This window comes from Crocuta crocuta, unplaced genomic scaffold (assembly GCF_008692635.1).
Source record: "Crocuta crocuta isolate KB4526 unplaced genomic scaffold, BGI_CrCroc_1.0 scaffold862, whole genome shotgun sequence".
Taxonomy (NCBI): Eukaryota; Metazoa; Chordata; class Mammalia; order Carnivora; family Hyaenidae; genus Crocuta; species Crocuta crocuta.
Window position 1 is genome coordinate 82149 of NW_027529584.1, and position 15109 is coordinate 97257.

The 15109-nt window shown below is 60.0% G+C and overlaps 1 protein-coding gene across 1 annotated transcript in view; it reads right to left on the minus strand.

The window, feature by feature from the left end:
* ADGRD1 (adhesion G protein-coupled receptor D1) overlaps positions 1 to 15109 on the minus strand; it is a 121247-nt gene that overhangs the window by 63763 nt on the left and 42375 nt on the right. Inside the window, exon 14 of the mRNA XM_077761709.1 lies at positions 10301 to 10442. Within this exon, the coding sequence (XP_077617835.1) occupies positions 10301 to 10442 (142 nt within the window). The remainder of the gene's footprint in view (positions 1 to 10300; positions 10443 to 15109) is intronic.

Below are 15109 nucleotides of genomic sequence, written 5' to 3' on the forward strand. Positions count from 1 at the left end.
TGGTGAGCAGAACTTGGGGGGGGGGCGCTCTGCGCATTGAAAGGGCAGAGGCACGGGACGCACAGGACGGCCCGTGACAACAGCATGGCGGTGGGGACGCCCTGACAAGATGCAGCTCGTGAACGTGAAGGGAGTGAAGGAGGCGGGTGACCACCGCCTGAGGACCAGCAAGTCCTCGGGGCCGACCCCAGACCCCACCATGTGCCTCAGCGTGTCTGCACCTTGTTGTACCTTGGGGACGTGAGGGCCGGGGGCTCAGCATCACTCGAGGGCCACTCTAGACACCACCGCCTGGCGCTGCTCAGCCCTGGCCGACGAGGCACTGGTGTGCTGACTAACATGTCCCCAGACAGTACAGCAGGCACTCGCGGGGCGGGGGGGGGGTACTCTGCCGGGCTTAGGACAGAAGCCTAACAGAACCAGTCAGCACCCGGAGGGCACTGGGAAGGCCCCGGCCGTGCCGGAGCCCCAGGACGAGAGAGCACTGGCCCCTAGGCACGCCCCCAACACACGTCTTCCACGCATGTGCCAGGGCCCGGGGTCCGAACACAGACTGAGCTCCCCAGTGTCCTGTTCCGACCTTCCAGAGAAACCAGCCGCGCTCAGCACCCTGGGTAACAGACTCCACACCGCGGGCAGGGGGCCGGGGGGGTTAATGAGGCCTCCTCTAAGGGGCTCCAGGCCCGGCCCGCCTCCACCACCCCTTGGAGACCCCTCCGAGCCCACACCCCACTCTGCGCCTCGACCCTGGGCCTCGGGTCTCAGCCCTGTCGCCGGAATAAAAGTGCTGCAGGCTCTAGGCCACGCCTTCCCGCGGAGTCGGGGAGGCCCTCTGCGCTCCGCGTTCTTCCCGAGCTTGCCCCACACAGTGCGCTGGTGCAGGCCTCCTCGGAAAATGCTTCCCATCAGACAAATCACTTTAATTCAAAAAAGCCTGCTTCCAAAAACATCCTCAGAAATGCAAAAGCAACCTTCAAAAGAAAAAGCCCCAAAACCCTAGAGAATGCCTGGCGAAGACAAGCCTCAATTACCATCCTCTTTGGGCACGATAAAAATTCCTCTCTGCCTCTCCGCCTCTCCTCAAGACGAGAGTCTTTGCTCAAAACCTTTTTCTTTTAAAAATAACTACAGTAACCAACCATTAAAACAGGGACCGCATTTTAATCTGCCCTTTCTTTTTCTCTGGTTTTGAAACTGGCACCTTCCGACTTCACAGAATACACAAACGCAGACTTCTACCAGCCATCCAGCACTGCTGCCCTGAGCACCAGATCAAGACCAGCACACCCAGAATGCAAGCTGCGTTGGAGACTCTGGAAGTGTCTGCACCACGCCCTCCACACACACACACCCACTTCTCACTGTCTTCTGGGCCCGTCAGGATGCTAAGGGCAAGAGAGCATCAAGGGCCAGTGGAAGACAACAAAGCTTCTACAACAGAGAGATGCCGCTCCAAATGCTCTCTCTGTAGCTGCTTGCATCTAGAAGCCTGAAGGGTATCCTTAAAGCAAAAGAGAACGTGTTTCTGAAAAGGACACCAACAGTCCCCTCCATCTGAAGCCCTGGTGGCTTTCAACCGCCCTCAAAGCCACCTCTACCACCGTCCGGCAGGGCCCGGGTCACACCTCCCACCGCCGTCCGGCAGGGCCCGGGTCACACCTCCACCGCCGTCCGCCAGGGCCCGGGTCACACCTCCCACCGCCGTCCGCCAGGGCCCGGGTCACACCTCCCACCGCCGTCCGGCAGGGCCCGGGTCACACCTCCCACCGCCGTCCGCCAGGGCCCGGGTCACACCTCCACCGCCGTCCGGCAGGGCCCGGGACACACCAAGTCTGCACTCAGGTGGCCCAGCAGAGCCATCTACACCATTGCTTCTGGACCCCCTGCCACGGGCCGGGAATGCACTTTCATTTGGCTTTGCCACTCCCCAAACCATAGTGAGATACCCAATCTGTAAAACCCATTCCTCATTGCTTGTGGTTGACAGCTTATAGCGTTGCACCTTCAAAGATGAATTAAACGCCCACGTGGATCTCAAGAGAGGTGGAAGAACAGAACTGGACCAGAGTGTTCATTCTCAGAGTTAGCGCACTGGCAGGGAGCGAGCATCTCCCTCTCTCCACAGTCTGTCACTCTGTGGCCCCTGGACATGGCCAGAGGACAGCATGAGAGAGGGAAGAGTCAGGCCTGGGGGGCCCACTTCCAAGAAGACATAAACTCCCCAGAGGAAGGGGCAGGTGCACAAGTCATTCCCTGCAACAAATCGTTCCTAACGCAAATGTGAGCAACAGCGCAAATGGCCACATGCAGCAGAGGCGTGGAAGGGACCCCAGAGAGGTGAATACAGCCCCACAGTGGAGCCCCTGGGCACCTGCCTTATACATCTCATCTGAGGACCGTGCGGGGCTGCCTCCACACCCCCCTAAATAGCTCAGCCAGTAAGCTCGGCCACAACAGGACCGTACCCATCATGCAATGCAAACAAGCACAGCCAAACCTAACTGTGTCACAAGGGAATCACGAGGCCACTCTGAAGGGAGGGAAACCAGTCTGGCTCGCGTCGACAAACAGTGAGAACCACACGGCGTACAGTTAGCACGTTCGCTTCCCGCAGGGAATGGCTCAGCAACCCCGGGGTTACTCCACGCGTGCACCGGGCTTGAACGAATACAGGAAAACACTGAGAATCACGGCAGCCAGGTTTCTAACTCGGGGAAAGAGGGGCATGTAGAAAAGCCCCACAGGCGCCTGGGTCTCAGGCTGGACACAGCTGTCAGGAGGAGGACACCACACGTACAGACACACGATACAGACCCGTCCACCGGGCGGAGTTTGCTTGTGTGTACATTCACACACTTGCTGCTCTGTCCGCTCCGAGCGCCGAGCAGCAGTGGCACCCCAGCAGACGTGAGCACCCCAGCACCCAGACACTGGTGTTTAAACACCAGCCCCCAGGAAACCAAAGCAGGGCTCCCTGGAGAAACGGTTCCTTCCACGAGCCTAGAATGCCTCTAACGGTACAGAAAGACTCAAAATCAAGGACGGCCTATCAACAGGACACAGGAGCCAACTGAAGAAAGCTCCGGATGGTCAGAGCACTGGATTATAACCCAGAGAATAAAATAAACATCCATGAGTCATATCGATATAAATAAGTAATTGGACCCATAAAAAGTAAGTTGTCCTCATAATAGAACTCCACTCAACAAATGTAGAAGCAATGACAAAAATGGAAAATCGCCTTTAGGCAAACAGTACAACACTAATTTTTACAGACAGTAACCACCAACGGAAGATAAAATTCATGGTGAAATATGACGAGACAAAGAGCAGCTGTGTAGTTTTGTGCTCTCCTCCACGGGACGCTCGAAATTTGCAAAGGGAACAATGGTAAGTTCACAGGGGATAAACCTGGCAGACCCCACATCGACCAGGCGGTCACAGTGAACATCGCCAGGAACAGCAGGTAACAGCCTTCACTGCCCGTGTGTCCCCAAACCACAGGGGGAGCCCAGGCCCCCGGCACCGCAGGACGGGGCTCTGTGTGGAGGCAGCGCCCTACGGAGGTGATGAGGTGCAGTGAGGCCTGCGGGGGGGCCCCGTCTACTCTGCTGCCCTTGTGAGCCAGGGAGCAGGACGCACACGCACACGGCACCACCACTGAGGACACGGTGGGAAGACGGCATCTGCAGGACAAGGGGAGGAGCCACCTGGAGCTGGGCTCCCATCCCTGCCACACCTGCACCCGGGCCTCCCCCACCTGCACCCGGGCCTCCCCCACCTGCACCCGGGCCTCCCCCACCTGCACCCGGGCCTCCCCCACCTGCACCCGGGCCTCCCCCACCTGCACCCGGGCCTCCCCCACCTGCACCCGGGCCTCCCCCACCTGCACCCGGGCCTCCCCCACCTGCACCCGGGCCTCCCCCACCTGCACCCGGGCCTCCCCCACCTGCACCCGGGCCTCCCCCACCTGCACCCGGGCCTCCCCCACCTGCACCCGGGCCTCCCCCACCTGCACCCGGGCCTCCCCCACCTGCACCCGGGCCTCCCCCACCTGCACCCGGGCCTCCCCCACCTGCACCCGGGCCTCCCCCACCTGCACCCGGGCCTCCCCCACCTGCACCCGGGCCTCCCCCACCTGCACCCGGGCCTCCCCCACCTGCACCCGGGCCTCCCCCACCTGCACCCGGGCCTCCCCCACCTGCACCCGGGCCTCCCCCACCTGCACCCGGGCCTCCCCCACCTGCACCCGGGCCTCCCCCACCTGCACCCGGGCCTCCCCCACCTGCACCCGGGCCTCCCCCACCTGCACCCGGGCCTCCCCCACCTGCACCCGGGCCTCCCCCACCTGCACCCGGGCCTCCCCCACCTGCACCCGGGCCTCCCCCACCTGCACCCGGGCCTCCCCCACCTGCACCCGGGCCTCCCCCACCTGCACCCGGGCCTCCCCCACCTGCACCCGGGCCTCCCCCACCTGCACCCGGGCCTCCCCCACCTGCACCCGGGCCTCCCCCACCTGCACCCGGGCCTCCCCCACCTGCACCCGGGCCTCCCCCACCTGCACCCGGGCCTCCCCCACCTGCACCCGGGCCTCCCCCACCTGCACCCGGGCCCCCCCCCACCCCCCCCTCACCCTGGTCCCCCCTCCACACCTGGACCAGACCCCCCCCACATACACCTGCACCTCCCACCACAACTGGACCCAGACTCCGAGACCCCAGAACTGGGAGAGAGTAGGTCTCTGCTGCTTCAGCCTCCACAGGAAACTCATACAGGCTGATGAGACCGTAAGAAATGCCTCATAATCACTTTTGTGGCTTTTCTTGTCAAAGATGCATAACCACAAACCGAGTCCTGACAGTCCCCAAATTGAGGGATGTTCTGCAAACTATGCGAAGAAAAAAGGTCACGAAGACAAAGAAGCTGAACCCCCACCACGGGCTGGAGGAGCTACCGAGAGAGGGTCCCCGCAGAACGGAGCCCAAGCAGGAGCACGACAAAGCCGCTGCCTGTCTGCAGGGTGGGGGTGGGGGCACTACTCGCTTCCGGCCTTCGGTGATCATACTGAAGGCAGCAGCAGTGGGGGCGGGTGGGCGAATAGTACCTAGAAACGCTACCGTTTTGCAGTTTCTCTGTAAGTTTAAAATCACTTCAAATAAAAAGCTAAAAAAAAAAAAAAAACAAACCCACAGAGATTATAAAGCAGTGACCTACTGGCTGAACTTGAACCCACAGGTATATTTCGGTCAAAAATGTGAAAAGCAAATCTGAATTAAGTGCCATCAGTACAAAGGCAGAGATATAATTTAAAATCGAGATTTAGGGGCGCCTGGGTGGCTTAGTCGGTTAAGCGTCCGACTTTCGCTTAGGTCATGATCTCGCGGTTCGTGGGTTCGAGCCCCGCATCGGGCTCTGTGCTGACTGCCAGTTCAGAGCCTGGAGCCTGTTTCAGTCTGTGACTCCCTCTCTCTCTGACCCTCCCCTGCTCACGCTGTCTGTCTCTCTCCTAAAAATAAATAAAACATTTTTTTTTAAAAATCCAGATTTATGGCTTCTTTTCATGAAATCACAAGTTGTGGCGATGCCCTGAGTAACCACAGGACCAGGGCCATGGCCCCGCACCCAGGAAGCTGCCTTCGTCCACCAGCCCAGGTCTCTGAGGCTCAGACGGGTCTGGGTGCCGGGGTGAAAGCCCCCAGACGTGCACACTGGGTGCCCAGGGAAGCACTGACTTGACCATGGTCGGGACTTCCGGCTCCAGAGCCCGGGCTCAGCCTCTGCGCCGAGCATGCCCTGCACGTCTGCTTCCCAAGCAAATAACCTACAGGAAGCATTTCACCCCGAAGAGTAGACACCTCTGTAAGATCCGGCCCCTCCGAAGGCTACAGCCTCACCCACACTAAAGCCCGAGGTAAAGGCTGTAACTTTTGGGAACGTCCTCGGTCACGACGACTTGTCACTCCCGGTGCAACAGGAAGTACACATGGCCCCGTGCTGCACATGCCGTGCCCGGGGCGCTCTCCTCTCCATGCAGCCTGTGTGCCCGGGCAGCGCTCCTCACCCGGGCACCAGTAAGTCTCTCCTCCTTTTCTTTTTTAAGGAAACCGTGAAGGGTTCGTTCATTCGGCACCAGCACGGCCGTGCTTCTGGATGTGTGGCCCTCACCTGCAGAGCTGCGCTTGACATCGGGGCAGGGCAGGGGTCAAACCAGCGCTGGCGTGTGGTCCCCCTGCCCACCTACCCACCGCCACTGGCCTGACACCACCATGCATGTGCTCCTGGGGGGACGACACCCGTCCCTGCCACCGTCAGGCCCAGGGCACACGACCCCCCAGGGCCACCGACAGCCTCTCTCTCTCCCTCGTGGCTTTGCATTTGGGTCGGGGCCACGGGTGCAGAACGTAGGGTGGTGCCCGCTCACCTCAGGGGCTGGGGTGACAGAAGCAGCGCAGGGTCCCTGGGCTGAGCTCCCACCCCCACTCCTGGGCGCTACCAGGTGTCCTTCTGGAAACCTCTGCTGGCTAAAGTCAGCCAGGGCTGGCCCCCGTTTCTGCACATGAGACCCAGACAGACAGGAAGAGTTACACGGCCCCGCCTGTGGGTCAGTCACCCCTGCATGATTACGACACACGACAAAACAGAGGCGCAGAGAGACCGGTGGCCTGGTCGACATCAGGGAGCCAGAGTCTGCAGAACAAATGAATGAGTGAAGGTGTGAGTGCGTGAATGTCTTGGGGACTAACACGCCCTCGTGGCCCCACACCGGCTTCCTGATGGACACCTTTCTCAGCCATCTGGACCCCGCGCTGCTCAGACCCCGAGCCAGCTCCGCAGGGACCTTCGGGCCCGGGTGGCAGGCACTGATGGGAGTCTCAGCACCCCCAGCACCCTGCCTGGCTGTCCTCACCAGCTGCCATGGGGAGCCGGAGCCACACAGAGAGCCAGGGCCCCTCTGTGCTCCCACCGTGCCCGAGGCTAAGCTGGGGTGAGGTCAGAGCGCACAGAGAGGCAGACTCTCCCCTTGCACCCGTTCTCAGAGTCCTGATGCTGGAACACCACAGGTCCCGCCATCTGACTCCATCCCTTCCAAGCGTCAGGACAATCCTGACCCACGGCCTGTCCTGGGTTCTGATAGTCGGAGTGAAAGCCTGTCTGATGAGTGAATTCCAGACAACAGCACTCAAAGCTGGCAGCACCCTGCTGTCTGAGATGCTCCCCTGGCTTCTCATTCTCAGGGTGTCTAAAGAACCTACGTCTCGCTGGCCTTGCCTCCCTCTGAGGTCAGCAAAGGGTCACCTTCACTGACCAGGGAAACGGGACGGTCCAAGCCTGAGCCGCAAGTTACGGTTCAGATCAGATGCCATGAGCGATTTTAATTAGCGGAACACCGCCAACTCCGACCCAGGTTTAGGCAGAAGAGTGGGGCACTCGCTTCAGGCCAGGACCCTCGGGGACATCTCAGGGCGGGTGCGTCTGCTGGCGCTCTTGTCCCCCCCAACAGCCTCTAACCAGCCGCCCGGCTGAGCAGTCCAAGCTGTGAGCTCAGCAGGCTCCCTGGAGTCAGACGGGACACCCGGAGGAGCAGAGGTCGCCAGTGGCCGCGGACGGGCACAGCAGCTGCGGATCAGGGACGGGCACGGAGGCCACGGACGGGCACAGCAGCTGCGGATCAGGGACGGGCACGGAGGCCGTGGACGGGCACAGCAGCTGCGGATCGGGGATGGGCACAGCAGCCGCGGACGGGCACAGCAGCGTGGGCCAAAGCACAGCGTTGGACCCTGGATTACTGGAAGGAAGCAACCACCACAGTGGCACCTGGACACGGGACTCTGACACACACACGTGTGCCAGGCTCGGTGAGCCACACGATGCTGAACAGGATGCAGAGCGGCCCGGCCACCGGAGCTGCCTCATCTGCCCAAGCCGGTCCCCCCGCAGGCCCACCCAGAACCATGATGGGTGTGCGGGACGCAAAGCCAAGCTCCTCAGTCTCAGCGGGCTCTGTTTTCCTTCTGGGTTTTGGACCAGGACTGACCCATGGTGGTGTCCTAAGGAAACAGTGAGACCATCCCTTTTAAGGGACCTTGTGTCCAGAAATAAGCAGACGCCGAGCAGTGCGGAAGAAACTGCCGAGTAGAAACATGTGCTCACGGGGCCAGCTGACCCCCGGAAACGTGTCAGGTTTCGTCTCATTGGTTGGAAAGTCTCTTTGGGAAAACCCTGGAATGAACTGCCCTCCAGAAGTACAGTTTGCACCAGGCGGCATCGCGGAGGAGGGGGCTCCCCGGAAGGGGTGAGGCCAGAGGTCAGGGAGCCAGAGCCCCTCAGATGGTGGGCTCCCCCGGGGAATCGCACACAGCAAGCGCCACATTCTCACAATGTGCAGTCACTCGGTTTAGCACTCGCAGCCTTATGGGCGCTGGTGAGGAGGGTGGTGTGGGTCAGGACGGGGGGCAGCCCTGGTCCGGGGGAGGGGGGGCAGGAGGGCCGGGGCTGCGCGGATGGGAGACATTCAGACAGGCGAACACTCACGTGGTTGTGTTGCAGGGACACCGTGCAGGGAGTGAGAGGAGGTAACGCAGTGGGGACGGGCCCCCAGGCACAGGGGCGGCCTCCAGTGACACGTCCTGGAAGCCAGTGAGGGGTCAAGGGGGCCCAACCCTGTCCACACCCCGAAGAGAGTGGACGCCGGGAAGGGCCCTGGGCTCTGTGAGCCGCAGATCTCTGGACACTTGGAGAAGCTCGTGCGGCTGGAAAGGAGGACAGAGCGCGCAGAGGCATGGTGGCACTCTAGGACACCTTCTGGGCGCACCCAGGACCCAGAGCAGGGTCTGGGGGAGGGACCCGCACCCCCCCCCGTGCACAGCGTCCCACAGACAGGAGGGGAGCCCTTCAGTGTCCACCAGTGGGTGGCCAGGAAACAAAACGTAGGGTTGCAGAAATGCACAGAAATGCATGGACAGAAATGCACAGAAAAATGGACAGAAATGTCCCCAGAGGGACAGACAGCACAGGACTCCACTTCCGCGAGGTCCCTAGAGGGGTCAGGTTCACGGCCACAGATTGCAGGTGGCAGGCGCCGGGGCTGGGGGCGGGCCAACGGCCACGGGGACGGAGCGTCAGCTCGGGAAGGGGCGAGGGACGGCGGCACAAGAGCGTCCACGTGCGAATGCCACTGGACGGAGCACTTGGAAATGGGTAAGACGGCAAGTTTTAGGTTATGTCTCTTTCACCACAATTTAAAATTCTCTTAATGGTTGGTGATTGTTTGAAAAAGAAAGAAAGGCCGGGTGCGGGGCATTCTGAGGTCAGGGCTGTGTGTGCAGAGGGTGGGACGGGAGAGGCCTGGGACACAGCAGCCCGCACACATAGGCCCTCAGTTAAGGTTGGGGGAACGGGATGGGACGGGATGGAACAGAATGGTGTAGAAAACGCTGGAAGGAAATGTCTTCTGCACGAGTGCAAACGAGCCAACATATGGTGAGTCCTTAAATAAATTCCTTAAAAAACACCCCGCCCGGGTGTTGAATCAACAGAGAATCTCGGGACACATCACGCACGGCACGAGAGGAGCTGGTGTTGTTTAAGGACCGAGCACATGTGTGTCCCGGTGCAGCTGCCATTCCTACCCACTGACAGCGGGGAAGCCAATGCAGACAAAATCCCCGCTACAACACAGCAAAACCACGCAGAAACAGCCGCCCCGCCCTCAGCTCCAAAGCACATTTCCCACGGAGCGAGTGCTGATGGCCACCAGGACACGCGAGGGCTGGCCACCGCATCCCTCCTCCAGGAAGGACTTTTTTTTTTAATGTTAATTTGAGAGAGAGAGAGGGAGAGAGAGAGAGAGAGAGGGGGCGTCAGTGAGCATGAGCAGGAAAGGTGCAGAGAGAGAGGGACAGAAGATCCCAAGTGGGCTCCACGCTGTCAGCACAGAGCCCGACGCGGGGCTCAAACCCACGAACCGTGAGATCATGACCTGAGCCAAAGTTGGATGTTCAACCGACGGAGCCACCCAGGTGCCCCTAGAAGGACGTTTACTGTAAATCAGAAATATCCATCCACACGTGTCTATGAAAGTTGCACGGGGTCCCAAAGGCCTTGTTACCCAAAGTCTACACTGCGTGACCACCTGAGGGACTTCCCACCAGCAGCCTCAGGAGAGGCACTGAGGGCGAGAAAGGCGCCCGTGTGGGCAGCGCCAGGGCCGCGGAAGAGCCTGTCTACCGTCCCACAGCCCGCCGGTCTCCTCAACGCAAGACCAAAGACCAGAAGTGAGAGCGGACCCACTGTCACTCACCAGTTGGTGCCTGAGCTGGACGGTGACCAGGGGGGACCCCGACAAGTTCTGGGAGAGCGTCGGTGGTGGGGACACCTCCAGGGAAATCAGGTAGCTGACTGCAGACAGCGGGTGGGTTTTGTAATTTGCTGCCTCGGCAATCCTTGGAAGTAAATGAAAAACCATTACAGAATGGAAAAGGGAGAGCGAACACAGCCAGAACCTGGGCTCAGAACCTAACGTTAGGGCTGAAGCGCTTGAGACGGGAATCTTTCTTCTTCTTTTTTTAATGTTTTATTTATTTCTGAGAGAGAGAGAGAGAGAGAGAGACAGTGTGAGCAGGGGAGGGTCAGAGAGAGAAGGAGACACAGAATCTGAAGCAGCTCCAGGCTCTGAGCTGTCAGCACAGAGCCCGACGCGGGGCTCGAACCCACGAACCGTGAGATCATGACCTGAGCCGAAGTTGGACGCTTATCCAGCTGAGCCAACTCAGGCGCCCCGAGATGGAAATCGTTCTTGGGTGGAACCTTGATTGCTCTCGCTCGGTACTCGAAGCTGGGACCTGCTGAGGAGACCTACAAGCTGGCACCGCTGTTGCGCAGTGTGAATTCTGTCAGTAGGACTCACTCTGCGAGGCTGGAGGCTGGCACCTTGGGCGACATGGGGCCCTGGACCTCACAGAGCTGACAGTCTGGTGTGAGAAGACGTGGCCCAGGAAGCATGACGGACAGAAAGCACAACTCCAGGTTTGAATCTCGGCAACCCCATCACTGAGCTGTGTGCCCCTGGGTAAGTGACTTACCCTGTCTGAACTTTAACCTCCTCGCTTATAAAAAGAGGGCCCTGCGGTCTTGCTGCCAAGGGTGCATTCATTCTCCTGACAAAGGCCCCTGCTTCCTCCTGGTGACCACCCCCCGCCCCACTTGCAGCAGATGTGCTCTGCTCTTGACCCCATCCTGGGCTCAGAAATGAGCCCCACTGGCCAGGCCCGAACTATTCGGCACGCTGCCTCCCTCGGGCCGCGGTGACTGTGCAGAGGTAGACACATGACCCAACAAAGTCCGAGGAGACGTGACAAGATTCAGACGGAAAATGCTGGGTCAGAGCCCTCTCTCAGCTACACGTTAGCCCTGGAGGAGGCGGCCCTGGAAGTGGCTCAGTCGGGAGGGGAGAGATGAACTGGGAAAGGGGCCCCAACAAAGGAGGAAGTGAGATTGAGCTGAATGACAGCAACCGGACGCTGGATCAAGCTGCTCCTGAAGCCGATATGCCCACGCACCTTTCAGCTGACATGACCCAATAAACTACGCTCGTACTGTAAGCCAGCTTTTCTGTTACTTACACCCCAATCGAAAGAACCCTACCTGATATATATGGGACTTGCTTCACGGAGTTTTGAGGTTAAAGTGATACTCAGGGCCAAGACGGGGGTGGGGGAGGCAAGGATCCTGCGACACGGGATTTAAGGAGGTGCCGGCACCCAGGGCCTGACACCCGCGGCATGTGTGTGCCTCCACGAGCGAGCGCCTCTCTGAGGTCTGTGCCCCGGGTGCCTGCCTGCCTCACCGTGGTCCTAGCCCGGCTGCACCGAGTCAGCAAACGTCTGCTGCGTGGATTTCAGTTCTGGAAAGCCACCCTGGAGCACCCGAGGCATGCAGTCCCCGGGCTCCCACACGGCTGGCCGGCCACCTGCTGCTCTCCTGTCTGGTCAGGACCTTGCCTGCCTGCCATCTGCTCTCCAGAGCCTGGCGGAAGATTCTGCTACCTGCCCGTGCTCGCGTCCACACAGCGGTCTTCCTGACACCTAGCGCACTGGGTGTACAATCCTCTTCCTCCCTCGACTAATCAGACCTGATAACTAAGCTCAAGCCCCTCCCCCCTCGAGCCTACAGAAAATTTGCTAGAAAGGGTGCGGTGGACACTCAGTCTCCTCCTAGACCCCCATCCACTGACCCCCTGCCAGGGTCACGGTCACACCACCCGACAAGCTACACTCTACACGCACACAGGCACAACTTTCTTCTCGCTGAACCATGAGGAAGCACACATGACACTCCTCCCCCCTCTCCCCTGAGGACACTCAGCCCTCTCTGCAGCTCAGCCTGGTCACCGCACCCGGAAACCCGACGCCGATTCAGCAACACGATGCAATGCCTGGTCCCCGCCTGTGCCTCTCGGCCCGACAAGGCCCGTGCACTCACTAGGGAGCCTCTCTGCAGGCCCCTGAATTCTGGAACGGTCCCCACGGTTTTCTTCATGGACGTCCAGCAGCGCAAACCATCGTTTGCCCTTACTTGAGATCTGCTGACGGTTTCCCCACGTGGGGCTTCAGGCCACGCCCTTGGGGCAGGATCACTCCGGGGCCCCGCTGACTCCCTCGATGGGGTCCCACGGGGGCCACGGGATATCACACCCACTGTTGATGATGTCAAGTGACGAGCTGGCTGGAGTGGCACCTGGCAGCGGTCTCCAGCCGCTCATGCTGTAAACTAACGAGGACCCTTGGGGCGACAGTGAACAACCCGTTCCACAACTACCCCTCACTCGGTGGTGTTAACACCCACTGACGACTCTGCCCTGATCCGTGACTACACTTAGGAAGGTGTCTTTCCTACCCTGTCGTTCCTCCTGCCTGGACTGGTTGGCATTGCTCTACAAAGAAGGACGCGTGCAGACATTTAAGCAAGCTGCAGCCTCCAGAAGCTTCTGCAGCATGTGAGTCATCAGCGAGATGCGGGGACCCAGAGACCTGAGCCACAGCCCTGCCTCTGCCCGCCGGCAGCCTTAACGTCCCACCCCTCTCTGGGCCCAGGTCTCCACCTGTGAAGTGGGAACGGAGACCCCGTGCCCAGCTCGGACCCCCGGCCCCGCTCTAAGGAAATGGCCATCACACTTGCTTGCCTGGCAGAGCACAGCCCTCGGGAAGAGCTGAGTGGCCCTCGCCGTGAGGGGGCAGGTGATGCTCCAAGGACCCTCCATGCCCAGGTGGCATAGGAAGGACCAACTATGTGCGCCCAGGACCCGGGCACGGTGAGACGCCTGGGTTGCCGGAGCCCCTGCAGTGACCCGCCCAGGGCTTGGCTGTGAGGATGGAGACCCCGTGCCAGCCTGACCCCACCTTCATGCACTAAACCCAGGTGCCCACTCCACCCCGCCCCAAAGGGGGACTGAAAGAATGTCACAACCCCACTGCTCTTTTCCTGGCTCCAGAAACCTCCCGTGTGCGAAGGCTCCACTGTATAACACTAAGGGGGTGGGGGTGCTGGGCTGCGGAGACAAGCAACCAGCTGGTTCCACTCCCCTCCTCCCACCCCTGCGCGGAATTTGATACTTCTCTTCCAGTCACCATGGTGAGGGTGTCCAGTCCTCTTTTCAAGTGGTAAAAGCAAGCACTTACAGATCACGTTAAGAGCTCGAGCTTTGTTTAAACAATTAACTCACTTAGTGCTCACGGCGGCCTCGCACATCCGTACTGTCCCCACCCCTACTCCAGAGGGGACAACACAGAGACAGCCAGACATCTGCCCAGTTCACGCAGCGGGTAAGGGCCCCGCCCGCAGAAGAGGGCCAGGAGCCGGGCACCGACACGGTGCTGCCACCTCCGACGCTGTTGGGGACTTCCGTCCCCTGCTGGTGCCACAGGAGAGACCCCAGGGTGCGGGCTGTGCTTGAGCAGCTATTTCAGTGACTCTGTTTTCAAGGGTGATGTCGACATTAAGAAAACACCTTTGCACTAAGTGCTGCCCCTCCACCTTCACCCAGGCTGAAGTTCCCACGCCTGAAAAATATGTCATCATCGCTGCAAAATGTTTCTGTGTGGATTTTGGGAGGTGAGCACGCATTTGCGGGATGGAAGGTTCCAGCAGCCAGCGGGTGTTACTGCTAACAGGTAGAGGGCCATGGGGGGGCCATCTGCCTGTGCGAGTCGCAGGGCCCAGGACTCTCGGGGACAAGAGGAGCTGACCCTGGGGGCTCCAGACCGTGGCAGCATGAGTTCCGAGCTTCCGAGAGCCCTCCCTGTGGGCAGCGGGGGCAGTGAAGACAGTGGCGGCAGGAGGCTGACGGCCTGAATGCCCACCTGCTGGGCTTCAAGCAGAGCCCTGGGCCCCCCACCCTCGCCCCCCGAAGCAGGACAAACGCGGTCTCTTCCCCTGTCCGCCGCTGCTAGCCTAACAAGCTCCAGCAGGGATGTGCAAACACAGGCCTGGCCGGCTGCCCACGCCTATAAATAAAACTTTATTGGCACCGGGCCACTCCCACTGCTTTCCGTGTTGCCTGAGGCTGCTTCCACGTTCCAGGGCAGACTGAGTAGTTGTGACGGGTACAGTATGGCCCATAAAGGCAGAAATATTTACCAGCTGGCCCTTTAAGGAAACGTTTGCTGGCACCTAGCTGGAGCCGGGATTCTACTTGCTCACAGGGAATCGTCCCCTGAAATGTGCGCACACGCCTGGGTCCGTAAAGAGCAGTTCCACCTTTTCTTTCCTTTCCTAGTTGGAGGCAGAGGGAAGATGCAGATAGCGGTACAGACCCGGTTCTCCCTGAGCGCCCTAACCCTTGGCCCCCACGGCTCTGCCGGGCCCCATAAACGTGTCAGTTCCTGTTTTTCACTGACAAATCACCTTCAGCCAGAACATTCAGCTAGGAGAGCTGCAGCTAAGGGCGGCCGAGGGCGGGCCCATTTTTCATTCACAACCTTGGATTTGGAGAAATATCCCCCAAACAGGTGGGAGGGCATCTTTCTGAGGAAAAGTGATGGAACTTTCCTTTAACGGCTCTCCTGAAGATTTCTGGAACTCACACACAAAGAGTGGCAGGTCCCAGATGCCT